This window comes from Sapajus apella, unplaced genomic scaffold (genome assembly GCF_009761245.1).
Source record: "Sapajus apella isolate SASKATOON/1434 unplaced genomic scaffold, GSC_monkey_1.0 scaffold126, whole genome shotgun sequence".
NCBI lineage: Eukaryota > Metazoa > Chordata > Mammalia > Primates > Cebidae > Sapajus > Sapajus apella.
In genome coordinates, this window is record NW_022437066.1 from 937,145 (window position 1) to 948,894 (window position 11,750).

General features: G+C 67.9%; 4 protein-coding genes across 5 annotated transcripts in view; 1 reads left to right on the forward strand and 3 right to left on the reverse strand.

The window, feature by feature from the left end:
- The window catches only part of CYSRT1 (cysteine rich tail 1), a 9,966-nt gene extending 7,430 nt beyond the window's left edge, over positions 1-2,536 (reverse strand). The window contains exon 1 of the mRNA XM_032261726.1: positions 2,449-2,536. The gene's annotated coding sequence lies outside the window, so the exon portion shown is untranslated. The remainder of the gene's footprint in view (positions 1-2,448) is intronic.
- A 198-nt stretch (positions 2,537-2,734) lies between these two features.
- On the forward strand, positions 2,735-3,949 carry RNF208 (ring finger protein 208). The gene has a single exon (XM_032261723.1). It carries the CDS (start codon positions 2,982-2,984, stop codon positions 3,765-3,767), a length of 786 nt encoding a protein of 261 aa, XP_032117614.1. The 5' UTR covers positions 2,735-2,981; the 3' UTR covers positions 3,768-3,949.
- Positions 3,950-4,804: 855 nt separating this feature from the next.
- Positions 4,805-6,953, reverse strand: LOC116539101 (RING finger protein 224-like). The gene is made up of 2 exons (XM_032261732.1): positions 6,457-6,953; positions 4,805-6,354 (listed from the first exon to the last, which is right to left on the reverse strand). The coding sequence occupies exon 2, from the start codon at positions 6,147-6,149 to the stop codon at positions 5,547-5,549; it is 603 nt and encodes a 200-aa protein (XP_032117623.1). The 5' UTR covers positions 6,150-6,354; positions 6,457-6,953; the 3' UTR covers positions 4,805-5,546.
- Positions 6,954-7,309: 356 nt separating this feature from the next.
- NDOR1 (NADPH dependent diflavin oxidoreductase 1) overlaps positions 7,310-11,750 on the reverse strand; it is a 7,025-nt gene continuing 2,584 nt past the window's right edge. Inside the window, exons 3-14 of one of the 2 annotated variants that reach the window (XM_032261730.1) lie at positions 11,163-11,260; positions 10,034-10,132; positions 9,845-9,946; positions 9,516-9,725; positions 9,283-9,404; positions 8,957-9,177; positions 8,766-8,873; positions 8,414-8,528; positions 8,132-8,278; positions 7,937-8,055; positions 7,765-7,859; positions 7,310-7,686 (exon numbers count right to left, since the gene is read on the reverse strand). In XM_032261730.1, the coding sequence (XP_032117621.1) occupies positions 7,542-7,686; positions 7,765-7,859; positions 7,937-8,055; positions 8,132-8,278; positions 8,414-8,528; positions 8,766-8,873; positions 8,957-9,177; positions 9,283-9,404; positions 9,516-9,725; positions 9,845-9,946; positions 10,034-10,132; positions 11,163-11,260 (1,581 nt within the window). In that variant the 3' untranslated portion in view covers positions 7,310-7,541. Of the gene's footprint in view, positions 7,687-7,764; positions 7,860-7,936; positions 8,056-8,131; positions 8,279-8,413; positions 8,529-8,765; positions 8,874-8,956; positions 9,178-9,282; positions 9,405-9,515; positions 9,726-9,844; positions 9,947-10,033; positions 10,133-11,162; positions 11,685-11,750 lie in introns of both variants that reach the window. The other variant, XM_032261731.1, reaches the window with a different exon arrangement.

Below are 11,750 nucleotides of genomic sequence, written 5' to 3' on the forward strand. Positions count from 1 at the left end.
GGACAGTGGGTGGGTACGGGACAGTGAGCGCCGCGGGACAGTGGGCGGGTACGGGACGGTGGGTGCCGCGGGACGGTGGGCGCCGCGGGACGGTGGGCGGGTACGGGACGGTGGGCGGGTACGGGACGGTGGGCGCGGCGGGACGGTGGGCGGGTACGGGACGGTGGGCGGGTACGGGACGGTGGGCGCCGCGGGACGGTGGGCGGGTACGGGACGGTGGGCGCGGCGGGACGGTGGACGCCGCCGGACGGTGGGCGCGGCGGGACGGTGGTTGCAGCGGGGCGTCCCAGGCCCGCGGGGGTCTTGGCGCCCCGAGGAGCACCGGGAAGGGCGGGGTCCAGTCACGTGGGCCGGAGGCCAGGGTGGCCGGGGTGGTCTGTGTGGGGCCCGTCAGACCGGTCCGGACACGAGTTCAGGCAGCCCGGCCCCGATTTGGGGAGAACTGGGCGCTGCGGGGCACCCGGCACGCCGGAAGCCGGCGACAGAGGCCCACTGCGCAGGCGCCGGAAGCCCCGCCCGCCGCCCTGCGTGCGCCTTTGGCGCATGCGCCAAGTGGGCAGGGACCGGCCGTGAAAATTTTATTCCCCAGAAGCCTTCGCGCTCTAGGGTTTCCCGAAAGACCCGGTTCGGATGTAACCAATCCTCGGCTTGGGCCTCCCTGGCTCTGAACTGAGGGGCCGAAAAGGCCCAGCTTCGGGGGCGGGGCCTCCTCCCTTACGGGGCGGGGTCTCATCCCTTACGGGGCGGGGTCTCGAGGAGTGGGCGGGGCTTGCGGCCTGGTGCGTCCTCGGGCGCGCGCCGGGTGGGTAGGTGAGCAGGGCCTGCGGCGGAGCTGGGCTCCAACCCTCCCCGGGCCCAGGCTGCCTCAGTTGCCCCACCATCATGCCAGGCCCCGTAAGGGCCCCTCGAGCAGCCCCCCGTCACCCGCACACCGCTCCCTACTGCTCTCTGAGTGACACTAGCCCGAGGCCCCACGGAGGGGCCAAGCCAGACCCTAAGGGCAGGGCCGCTCCTCCAGCCTGGTTTGCCCACGTGGGCTCCGGCACAAGGGGCAGCGTGCCCTCTGGCTCAGCACTCTGCAGGTCCTGTGGCTCTGCCTAGAGCGGGAGCGGTCCGGCCAGTCCAGCGGAGAGCGGGGCTGAAGGAAGCCAGGCTGTGCAGGGCCTGGTGCTGGGTCCGGAGCGGGTCACAGCGAGCAGCAGAGGCCCTCGAAGGCCTGGTCCACTGCCCGGCGGTGACCGGCAAGCCCTGGGTCCTTCCCTTGCCCGCAGGCTCTGCAGGCAGAAGGCGGACCCAGGCGGGCAGAGCAGCCGGGGCTGAGGAAGCGGAGAGGCCCGCCCTGCGCGCTGGTGGGCGAGGCTGCCCGCTGAGTGCCCGGGCCACCCTTCCTCGGGCAGGTGCGGTCCTCAGGGCCGCCTCTGCCCCGCGCGGGGCTGCCAGCCTATCTTTCGCACACTCCCACCCGGCCCGGCCGTCCGCTGCCTCAGCCTTCTGCCCCGCTCGTGCCCCTTAGGTTCCCAGCGCCCTCTCTGAGCAGCCGCACCGGGCACGGGCGGGGCTGGAGGCCTCGGGGCCTTTCCTGGGGTCGGGGTTGGGGGGCGCCGGTGCGCCCTGGAACCAGCTCCCCTGGGACCCTCCTTGCGGGTCCCCTCCCTCCCGCTCCAGCGTCCGGAGGCCTCCTAGTGTGAGGAGGAGAACGGCCGATTCCCCCACAATTTGGGGAGGCTTGACCAGGACCCAGGGTCAGCCTAGGCAGGAGGGGAGCGGAGAACTGGGGGCGACGCGGGGGTCCTGCCCCCTACGCAGCCCGCGGGCGAGGGCGACGCCAGGAACGGACTGAGGGGCGGCCGGGAGGCTGGCCCCGCCCCGCGGACCCCGCGCGGGTCCCCAGACGGGGGGTGGCGCTGCGGGCGCGGGCGGGCGCCGCGCGCACTGCGGTCCCCGCGCCTCCGCCGCAGAGCGCGCCACGCTCCGCACGCACCTGCCGCCGCCGCCGCGCCGAGCCCCGCGCCCCGCGCCCCGCGCCCGCGCCCCTGGGTGCCGCCCGGGCCCGGCCATCGCCCGAGGTCGCCGCAGCTTCGCCGGAGCCGCCGGAGCCCCCCGAGCTGCCGGGCCGAGGCGCGGGCGCCGCGTCCGGGCCTGCCTTTGAGACAACCTCTGCGGCGGCGGCGCGCGGCCGGGACGCCAGGCTGGGGCAGGTGAGCGCAGGGGGCGGGGGCCGGGGCCGGGGGCGGACTGGGCGCCCCTCCCCACGCGGCGGGGGTCGGCCCTCGGGAAGGTGCGTCCGGCCTTGGAGGCGGGGATCGGGGAGGGGGCTGGGTTCCGAAGCCCGCGGAGGTCGGGATCCCGCGGCTGAGGTCAGGGTCAGAGGTCGGGCGCTCGGGCCTTTGTGCGGGCAGAGGGCGAGGGTAGGGGTGGCCTGGGCACTATCCTCACGGCGTCTCTCACCTGCAGCTCAGGCCCGGCCCAGGCCTTGCCTCTGCTCCTGCCGCGGAGCCTGCTGCCCGGGTCCTTCTGCAGCCAACGCTCCGGCTAGCTGCCTTCCCTGGGCGCCCTGTCCTGGAGCCATGGGGCCCACCCAGCCCCTGCCTGCCCCGATGTCCCAGCCCGCGGCCTGCTGACCTCGGCTGCCGGGGGAGCCCCCCCCCACGCCCCCTCGCCAGCCTCAGCAGCCAGAGACCCTGGGTGAGACCCTGGGCCCGACGCCCAGCCCAGGGCAGCCTCCCACGCCCCCCTGCCCCCGCCTGCCTCCCCCTCCCCCACCCCTTCCTCCTCCTCCCAGGACTGGACCAGGGAAGCCACTGTGGCCAGTGGGGGGGCCCCTGCGCCCCCAACTCTCGCCGGCTGCCCCTAGAAGTCCACGGGCCAGCCGGGGCCCCCCCCAGGTCTGGTGGGACCAGGATGCTGCCCCATCACCTCCCCCTCAGCCCCACACCACGCCGCCACCCACCCGAACACCCAGTCTGACTGGAGACAGCCGGATGCCCTCTGAGCCTGGGCCCGAGGCGGGCAGTGGCTGGCCGGGCCTCCTCATGTCCTGCCTGAAGGGTCCCCATGTCATTCTCAAGATGGAGGCCATGAAGATCGTGCATCCCGAAAAGTTCCCTGAGCTGCCGGCTGCCCCCTGCTTCCCGCCTGCTCCCCGGCCCACCCCCACTCTGGCACCCAAGCGTGCCTGGCCCTCAGACACAGAGATCATTGTCAACCAGGCGTGTGGGGGGGACATGCCTGCCTTGGAAGGGGCGCCCCACACCCCGCCGCTGCCACGGCGGCCACGTAAGGGCAGCGCGGAGCTGGGTTTTCCCCGCGTGGCCCCCGAGGACGAGGTCATTGTCAATCAGTACGTGATTCGGCCTGGCCCCTCGGCCTCGGCAGCTTCTTCGGCAGCAGTAGGTGAGCCCCTGGAGTGCCCCACCTGCGGGCACACGTACAATGTCACCCAGCGGCGGCCCCGAGTGCTGTCCTGCCTGCACTCCGTGTGTGAGCAGTGCCTGCAGATTCTCTATGAGTCGTGCCCCAAGTACAAGTTCATCTCCTGCCCCACCTGCCGCCGAGAGACTGTGCTCTTCACCGACTACGGCCTGGCCGCGCTGGCTGTCAACACGTCCATCCTGAGCCGCCTGCCGCCTGAGGCGCTGACAGCCCCGTCCGGGGGTCAGTGGGGGGCCGAGCCCGAGGGCAGCTGCTACCAGACCTTCCGGCAGTACTGTGGGGCCGCCTGCACCTGCCACGTGCGGAACCCACTGTCCGCCTGCTCCATCATGTAGTAGCGCCTGCCTGCCCGAACACTGCCCGCTGAGCCTCGATCGCCGCTTCTTCAGGGACCCGGCCCTGCCCTGCCGCCCGCTGACCCTTCCTTCCCCACCATGGCTTCCGGCCCCACCCCAAGTGGCACTGTCATTGCAGCCAACTTTGCCATTAAAACTCTTTGCCAAAGTTTGCACCTGTTCCCTGGACTGAAGCTTGCTCCCGTGGGCTGTGCTCAGGCCTGGGCCTAGGGTGGCACCCAGGGCGGCCGCCCGGACAGGGCTCAGCTTGCAGCTGCCAGAGAGAGGCCCAGCACTGCTGGGGTGGGCCTGCTGTGCGCGCTGGGGGCCGGGCTGGGCTGTGCGTGCAGCTCAGGAGGGCTCTGTGGGCTGTGAGCATGGGTGTAGACACCCACAAGTGCAGAGTGGGCTGCTTGTGGGTGCCTGGCAGGGCTAGGTGGCGGGTGTGCAGAGCCACCCCAGCTGGGCAGAGGACATTTTCGATGGTGTGGGGGACAAGCCAGTTGATTTCACTCCTGGTGCCTACCTGGCCCTGAGCACCCACCTGGGTCTTCCAGTGTTGTGCGGGAGTAGCCTTTGGGCGTCTGTGCAGGGGTGTGGGACAAATGCTGGCCAAGATGGTGGTGGGGGAATAAGGACCCAGGGCCTCCTGTCTGGCACCTGGACCACCTGGGTGTGAGGAAGAGGCTGCCCCAGGCTGGGCGAGGTGGCTCACGCCTGTAATCCCAGCACTTTGTGAGGCTGAGGCGGGCGGATCACTTGAGGTCAAGAGTTCAAGGTCAGCCTGACACACATGGTGAAACCCGTCTCTACTAAAAATACAAACAAGTGGGCATGGTGGCACATGCCTGTAATCCCAACTGCTAGGGAGGCTGAGGCAGAACTGCTTGGACTCGGGAGGCAGAGGCTGCAGTGAGCAGAGATCATGCCACTGCACTCCAGTGAGGGACAGCGGGGTACTCTGTCTCAAAAAAAAAAAAAAAAAGCCCGCCTGGACAGTGAGGCTGGGGTAACAAAAACAAGCAGTGACAATGGCGTTCCCAGGAGCCGGTTTATTGGAAGCTGCTTTGCATTGAGCCCAGTGCTCCGTCTCTCACGGTCACCCACAGACCCGATGTCTCCACCCTTTTCCACGAAGGCCCCAGGTGTGGCAACGTGAGGGTGTGCAGGGGCAAAGCTGGGGCTGGTGCTTACGTTCTAAGGCCTGGGTGGACCCTTGTCCCTGCAACAGGCCAGTGCTGACCCCCAGTGGGTCTCAGCCTGAGCAGGTGGGGAGAGAAGCCTTTGTAGGCGGAGTTTTCACAGCATAGGCCCCTCCCCCGGCTGGCCTGACCTTCAGGGACATGCAGTGGCCCTTATCTGAACACAGAGTGGGCGGAACCCCTGTCCTCCCCAAGGAACGGACTGACTGCAGCTCCATTAACCTTCATGTCTGCTGTGCTCGGCCGGCCCTCGGAAGGGGAAGTGTGGCCAGCATCAGCCATGGCCATAGGGTGCCTGTCTACCACTGGGTGCATGGGGCCCTGCTCAAAGACCTTCCTGCTGGGCTGGCTCCTCCAGCAGCTGTCCTTGGGCACCGGCGTCCAGGGCAGCCATGCACTCTGGCAGGGTCAGGCTCCAGGGTGGCCCGTCTTGGGTTCAGCCATGGAGGTCTTGATTGAAGGGCAGTACCCTGGACCCAACCTTGGGTTTTTCAGCCTGGTCTTCAGGTCTCACAGCACCCAGTGGCGATGTGGGCCAGGCTGGGCCCACTGGCGTCAGGGCCATCCTGGGCTCTGCTCAGCGGCCAGAGCGGTCCAGGAGCAGGAAGAGCAGCCCCAGCAGCACCAGCGGCACGAAGACCAGCAGCAGCCCCAGCAGCTCGAGGGCCAGCAGGCTCAGCAGCGCCACGCGGCGGGCACAGGGTCCCTGCTCCCGCAGGGTCCAGAGCCAGGCACCCAGGCAGGGCGGACAGGGCAGGAAGGGCAGGCAGCCGCGGCCACCCACGGGCCCCGCCAGAAAGCGCAGCTGGTAGCGGTGCTCCAGGGAGCCCCAGGGTCCAGGGTCGCGGTGCTGGGGTGCGGGGGCCTCTCGGGGGGACTGGCGTGGGGGCCCGTCGGCCAGCAGCAGCTCCTCCTGCAGCTGGCAGATCTCCCACTCCGGCATGGGGGTCTTCTGGCGGCACAGTGGGCAGCGCACCCAGCCCAGGTCGGAGCTCGGGGCCGAGCCCAGCAGCCTGCGCAGGCAGCCCACACACAGGCCGTGGCTACAGTTCAGCAGGGCCAGGCGATGCTCCCTGGGTCCATAGGGCTCAGTGCAGATGGGGCACTCTTCTTCCCTCTGCCCTGCTGCCTGCTCTCCCCGCTCCTCCTTCCAGGCTGGAAGGGCCCAGGCACCCTCCATGGCCACAGCCTCCAACAGGGGCTCACTGGCTGGAGTCTCAGCATCTTGGGGGAGCCCAAAGTCATCCCCTTCACCCACTGGTGCTGGGCACAGTGGGTTCAGGCACTCAGGGCCCAGAGAAGCCCCAGGTGGACTGACAGGCCCAGGGTGGGAGTCAGCAAGGTGGAGGCCAGGGACCCCAGGGCACAGCTCAGGGGTGGTGGTCCTGGGGGAGGAGTCAGGATAGGCGGCCAGGGACCCCAGGGTGGCGACAGGTGCAGACCTCCAGGGCAAGCAGGGTCTGGGCTCCACTGGGTCTGGCACTGACCTGGCTGGCTCTCTCACTGGACAGGAACTACGCTGGGGCCCCGGCAAGGCTGGCCTGCTGAGTGGATCCTGTGCCCTTGCAGTGCCGTCCCCAGCCCAGCCTCGGCCACGTCTAGTCCCCTGCCAGCAACCAGCCGACCACAGATAAGAGACTCCGAGGAGAGGACGGCGAGGCGGTGTGATCAGCAGGACTCCTCCAGCGGGACTTCCCTTCCTGGTGCCTAAAGCCCCTCCCAGGGGCGGGGCCGTATCCACCACACCCTCTCCCACCACTGCTTCCGGCAGCCTCAGCTCCCAGGCAGGACGGACGGCTTAGCTCTGCCTTCCAGCACCTGCCCAAAACCGTCCTGACGATCAGATCTCAGCTGACCCACCAAGCCTTTGAGAATGAAGCAGGCAGGGAACTTGTCACGTCAGAGGCAGGCAAGAGCTGCCACTCGGGTACAGGCAGGCCAGCAAGTGCACCATGGTGCCCACCTCCCCCCCCCCCCCCCAGGGGACCCGACCAGCAAAAGGAAGGAAGCCTGTGCTAGAAGCAGCCACCCAGAGGCCAGCAGCTCCTGCCAAGGCTTTCCTGGGACCAGGAGAGAAAGGGGCTGCTCTGGCCTGGGACCCCCTACTGCTCTAAGGGAGCTGCTTTCTTGTGGTCTGAGCCCAGCCTCAGCCGTGTGGGGGTGGTGACTGCAATGTGCTGCCCAGCAGGCTGCAGTGGCCAAGGTGGCCCCAGGGCGGAGTGCAGTGTGGCCTCATGGGGGCCCTGTGCTGCCCCCGGTGCCCAGTGGGCTGCTCACGCCATCTTGGGCCGCTGCACCGGTGAAGTGGAGCAGCCCAGGCCACCACCTTGACCAGGAAGAGGGTGGGGGAAAACGAGGACACAGCTCACAGTCAGGGTGGGGAGGGGAGGGCTGGCTGGCAGAGGCCGCAGGGGAGTCAGGGCTCAAAGGGTGGGACCCAGCGTCGACGAGGGTGTGGCTGTGCTTAGGAGCTGCTGTTGCCCCAACCAGCTGGGACCTGGAAGCACCACCCCTGGTCCGGGAGGACGATGCCCTCCTGGGCTCCCAGGAGGATCACGGGCAGCCAACGGGCTCAGGCCCATGTCTCAGTCTGAAAGCGCCGTGTCCGCTGGAGCCTGGCTAGATAGGCGGTGGCGTCAGAGCTGCAGAGTCCGCCCTCCTCCTGGAAGATGGACACCAGGGCTTCCGAGACATCCGCTGGCATGGACTTGGCATTGCTAGAGGGGTGGTGGCAGAAGGCGCGTGAGGCTGGGCCTAGGGCTGGGCCCGCTCCCGCCGCACCTGAGACTGCTCACCCTGCCAGGTAGAAGTGTGCACCCTGGCGGTCCAGCAGCTCCCACACCAGCTTCCCCCGCTCCCGGAGCCGGTGCTGCACATACACTTTCTGCTCCTGCAGGGCAGAGGGCAGGGTGGGGCTGAGTGTGAGCCCCTCTCCTCCTTTCTCAGCCCCCGAGCACACACACGCACCTGTTCCCGGGAGAAGGCAGGGACCAGGGTCAGACAGCCTCGCTTCTCCAGCTCCTGCCACTCCGCCTTCCAGTAGAAGTCTTGGTCCCGCCAGCGGCAGCCAAAAAACAAGACGTTTCCTAGGGGAACGCAGGGGGGTCCTTGAACTGCTGGAAGCCCCCACCACAACCCTACCCCGGGACCCCGGGCACTCACTGGTCCGGTCCTGGGCCACGCGCTCCTGGATGGCTGCTCGGAAGGGGGCTACCCCGGTGCCAGGCCCCACCATAATCACAGGCACGTCTGGCATCTCTGGGAAGGCCAGACTCCCAGGCCGCACCCAGAGAGGAACCCGGACAGGTCCTATGCAGGAGAGAGGTGGTGTGAAGAGGCTCAAAGGCGGCTCGGAGTCTGCTGGGGCCCTAGCCCAGCATCTGTGTGGGCATGGGAGAGAAGGGGACATGGGGCCACGGCCCCCACCCTGGGAGCAGGGGTCACCTTGCCCAGGGTCCAGGGATGCCAGCCAGGAGGAGCAGAGGCCCCGGCGGGGCTCCTTGAGGCGAGTCTGGAACTGCACTACAGCCACGAGGATCTGCAGCCGCGAGGGGTGAGCCTAGGGAGGACGGCGGCGGGGGTGAGCCTGGGGAGGACGGCGGGGAGGGGGGGTGGGCCTAGGGAGGATGATAGGGTAGGCATGGTGGCACAAGGCTGCCTGCATCTGCTGCCTGGGCTGTGGGCCCAGCCACTTTACCCAGGGGCGGTCCTGGGTAGGGGACCGTCACCTGGTCAGAGCACAGCTTCTGCCCACAGAGCCCTACAGCCCCGTCCCAGCTTTCCCGGGGCCCCTCACCAGCATGGAGGAGGCGATGGAGAAGGCCCTCGGCCGGATAGCGGGGATGAGGTCCAACAGGTAGTCCGGGGGGATGGCGGCGGCTGTGTGTGGGAAGTCACACAGCACCTGGGCAGAGAGAGTCTCGGAGTGGCTGCAGTGTGGCCCTGGCTCAGGGGCTGGGCCCCACCAGCCGCGTTGACCTTCCTCACCTCCACAATGGTCCTGCGGGGCCGGTTGCAGTATTCAAAGAGCTCCTCCTGGCCCTGGGCAGAACTGAACTCCAGCAGCTTCTCCTGCTCCAGCTCATGGGGGGACAGACAGGCCAGGAGCTCAAAGAAGGAGCGGCGAGGCACGCTGGTGATGTCCAGGTACTGGGACACGAGGTGCCGCACGGAGCAGGGCTGGGGCAGCCTCGTGGGTAGGAGGGCATCTACAGGGTGAGCGGGAGCCTCTGTGGGCTGCGGTGGGGCCCTCGGGGTAGCGGCCCAGGACACGGGGGAGGGAAGAGAGTCAGGCTGGCTGAGGCTGGGCTCACCTGGCTCCCGCGGCTGCAGCGTGAAGAGCTGGTCAGGGTCCAGGCCCAGCGCCTGGCAGAACTGCTGGACGTGGGCAGCTGAGTTGGAGGGCTGAATCAGCACCACATCGCCGGCAGCGAAGCTGTGAGAAGAAGCCAGCAGGGGCCCCAGATGGAGGCCATCCCCTGCAGCCCAGCCCAGCCTCCTCTGGACCCCAGCAGTCCCCTCCACCACCTGCTGTCTCGGGCCTCACCTGATGGCAGAGCCTGAGATGTCAAACTCAATCAGCCGGACGTCCTGGAAGTGGGAGGGGCCGGTGACTCTCTGGTTGGAGATCATGGGTGCCAGGAAGGGATGCAACTCCGACGGGGGCTCTCTGGAGTCAGGGTGAGCCACCTGCTGCCCCTCAGAGCCCGCACTAGGCACCTCGTGGAGGAACCGCAGGCTGAACTTGGAGGGCAGGCTGTGGGAGGGCAGGCTCTTCAGACCAGAAACCCCCCGACCCAGGGGCTGCCCACACTCACAGGAGAGACCCAGGTGAGGTCCCCAAGCCGCCTGCGGGTGACCCGAGGCCATACTCACGGGACTCCGGGAGGGATCTCAGCAAGGCCCGGAGGCGGTGGGCACAGCCCCAGAACCTTGCCCCATAAGTCTCGCAGCCAGGGGTCCACAGCAGCATCGGGCCTGGGAGGGGGCACGTGTGCTGGCCTGAGCGGACCTCAGGCATGGCCAGGTCAGACCATGGCTGCAGGGCCAGCCCCGAAGACTCACCCCAGCTCATGCTGGTCATCCCCCAGGCACACGGGCAGGAGGGCACTGCCCCCAAGCTGCAGGAGCCGTCGGTGCAGCTTCTTGGCCACAAAGTTGAACCTGCAGAGACAGCATGGTTGGTCCCGGGCTGGAGCCTGGCAGAGCGGAACCCAGGCAGGGACTTCCTCAGGTGGCAACACTCCATGCTGGCCACGCCCTAGGAGGGGGCAGGGTCTCCACACGCCAGGGGCTGCTGAGACCAGGCAGCCGGCAGGGCCCTGAGCAGCAGGTCCTCTGCTTGTGGAGAACCAGCCTGTGTGGGCGGAGGCGTGTGGCCTCGTGCCACTAATGGGCCCTCATCTCTGGACAGGGAGTTGAGGCAATGGAGGCCTCCAGGCCCCCAGCCACGGTGTGGCTCACTCCTCAGCGAAGAAGCTCTGGGTTGGGGAGAGGGCCAGGCATCTTCTTGGGGGTCAGTTTCGCTTCTCACTCTGGTTCTGAGGCATGACGGGCCCCAGGTCCCGCTCCTCCCTGGGAATGCGGTCAGCAGACTCCTCCCTGGGAATTCGGTCAGCAGACAGGCTCCCTCCCTCGCCTGAACACATCATGCACAGAACAAGCCTCCCGGCAGAACGGGTGGACTGCCCCGGCCTTCCTGTTTCCTTTCATCTGAAGCGATGAGACCCCGCTACGCACACGGCTTTTGATGCTCGGTGCTCGTGGACCTGGGCCCTACATGGACAGCCGACGGTTTCAAGGCTGTGGGGGTCTAAAAATACCATTTGCACACTGAACATGCTACTCCTTGCTCAGGGGCAGGTGAGCCCTGCGAAATGCCCAGGGGAAAAGGCGGAGGCAGCCGCTGGGGCAGCAGCAGGACACAGGGCCCACCTCCACCTCTGAGTCGTGAACAGCCCATGGCACACGTGTTTGTAACAGTGGGAACTGGTGCCAGGCAGGCTTCTGTGATGTCAGCATGGCTCTGAGCCCAGCCTCTGCCACCCTGCCTGCTTCCCTCTGTGCCCTCCCACAGTGTGATGGCTGGGGCACCCGCCAGGGAGTATCTTGGAGAAGCCAGTGCCGCTGCAGGGCCGACCCTGAAAGCTGGTCTGGCAGCTGGACCCCCAGAACCGTCCTGTCCCCTACTCACTTGGCATATGAGGAGTCCCCGAGGCCCAAGACAGCAAAGTCCATCTGACAGAGGGCAGTGGAGGGCAGATTCTTCCGGAATATAAACCTCCAGAAGTTCTGCAGCCGGAGGAAACCCTGTGTCAGTCCCCAACCTCTGGGCCAGCCCCAAAGCAGGGAGTGAGGGGAGGGTCTCAAGGGAACAGGGAGAGGACAGGAAGCGGCAGAATGGAACTGGATCTGACGAAAAGGCAAGGCCCAGGCCCAGCCAGCAGGGCGAGGGGCACTGGGAGGAGGCACGGCTGGTGCAGGACCTAAGACCAGGGCCCACCCTGCCCACAGGAGCCAGACAGCCTGCTCCGCACTCTGGCCTGTGTGGGGCTCCCTTCCTGGGACGTCACTCTTCCCTGCCCCCGGCTCTGAGCCGCCATAAACAGCTCTGCACTTGCTCCTCAAACTGTGTACCTCCACCCGTCACTTCCCAGCCAGAGCATGGGCCTCTGCTGCCCGAATGGGTCCATCTCAGAGACCCCCACACCCGGACCTCTGAGGCCCACACCCGGACCTGTTAGGCCCATCCCAGAGACCCCCACACCCAAACCTGTTAGGC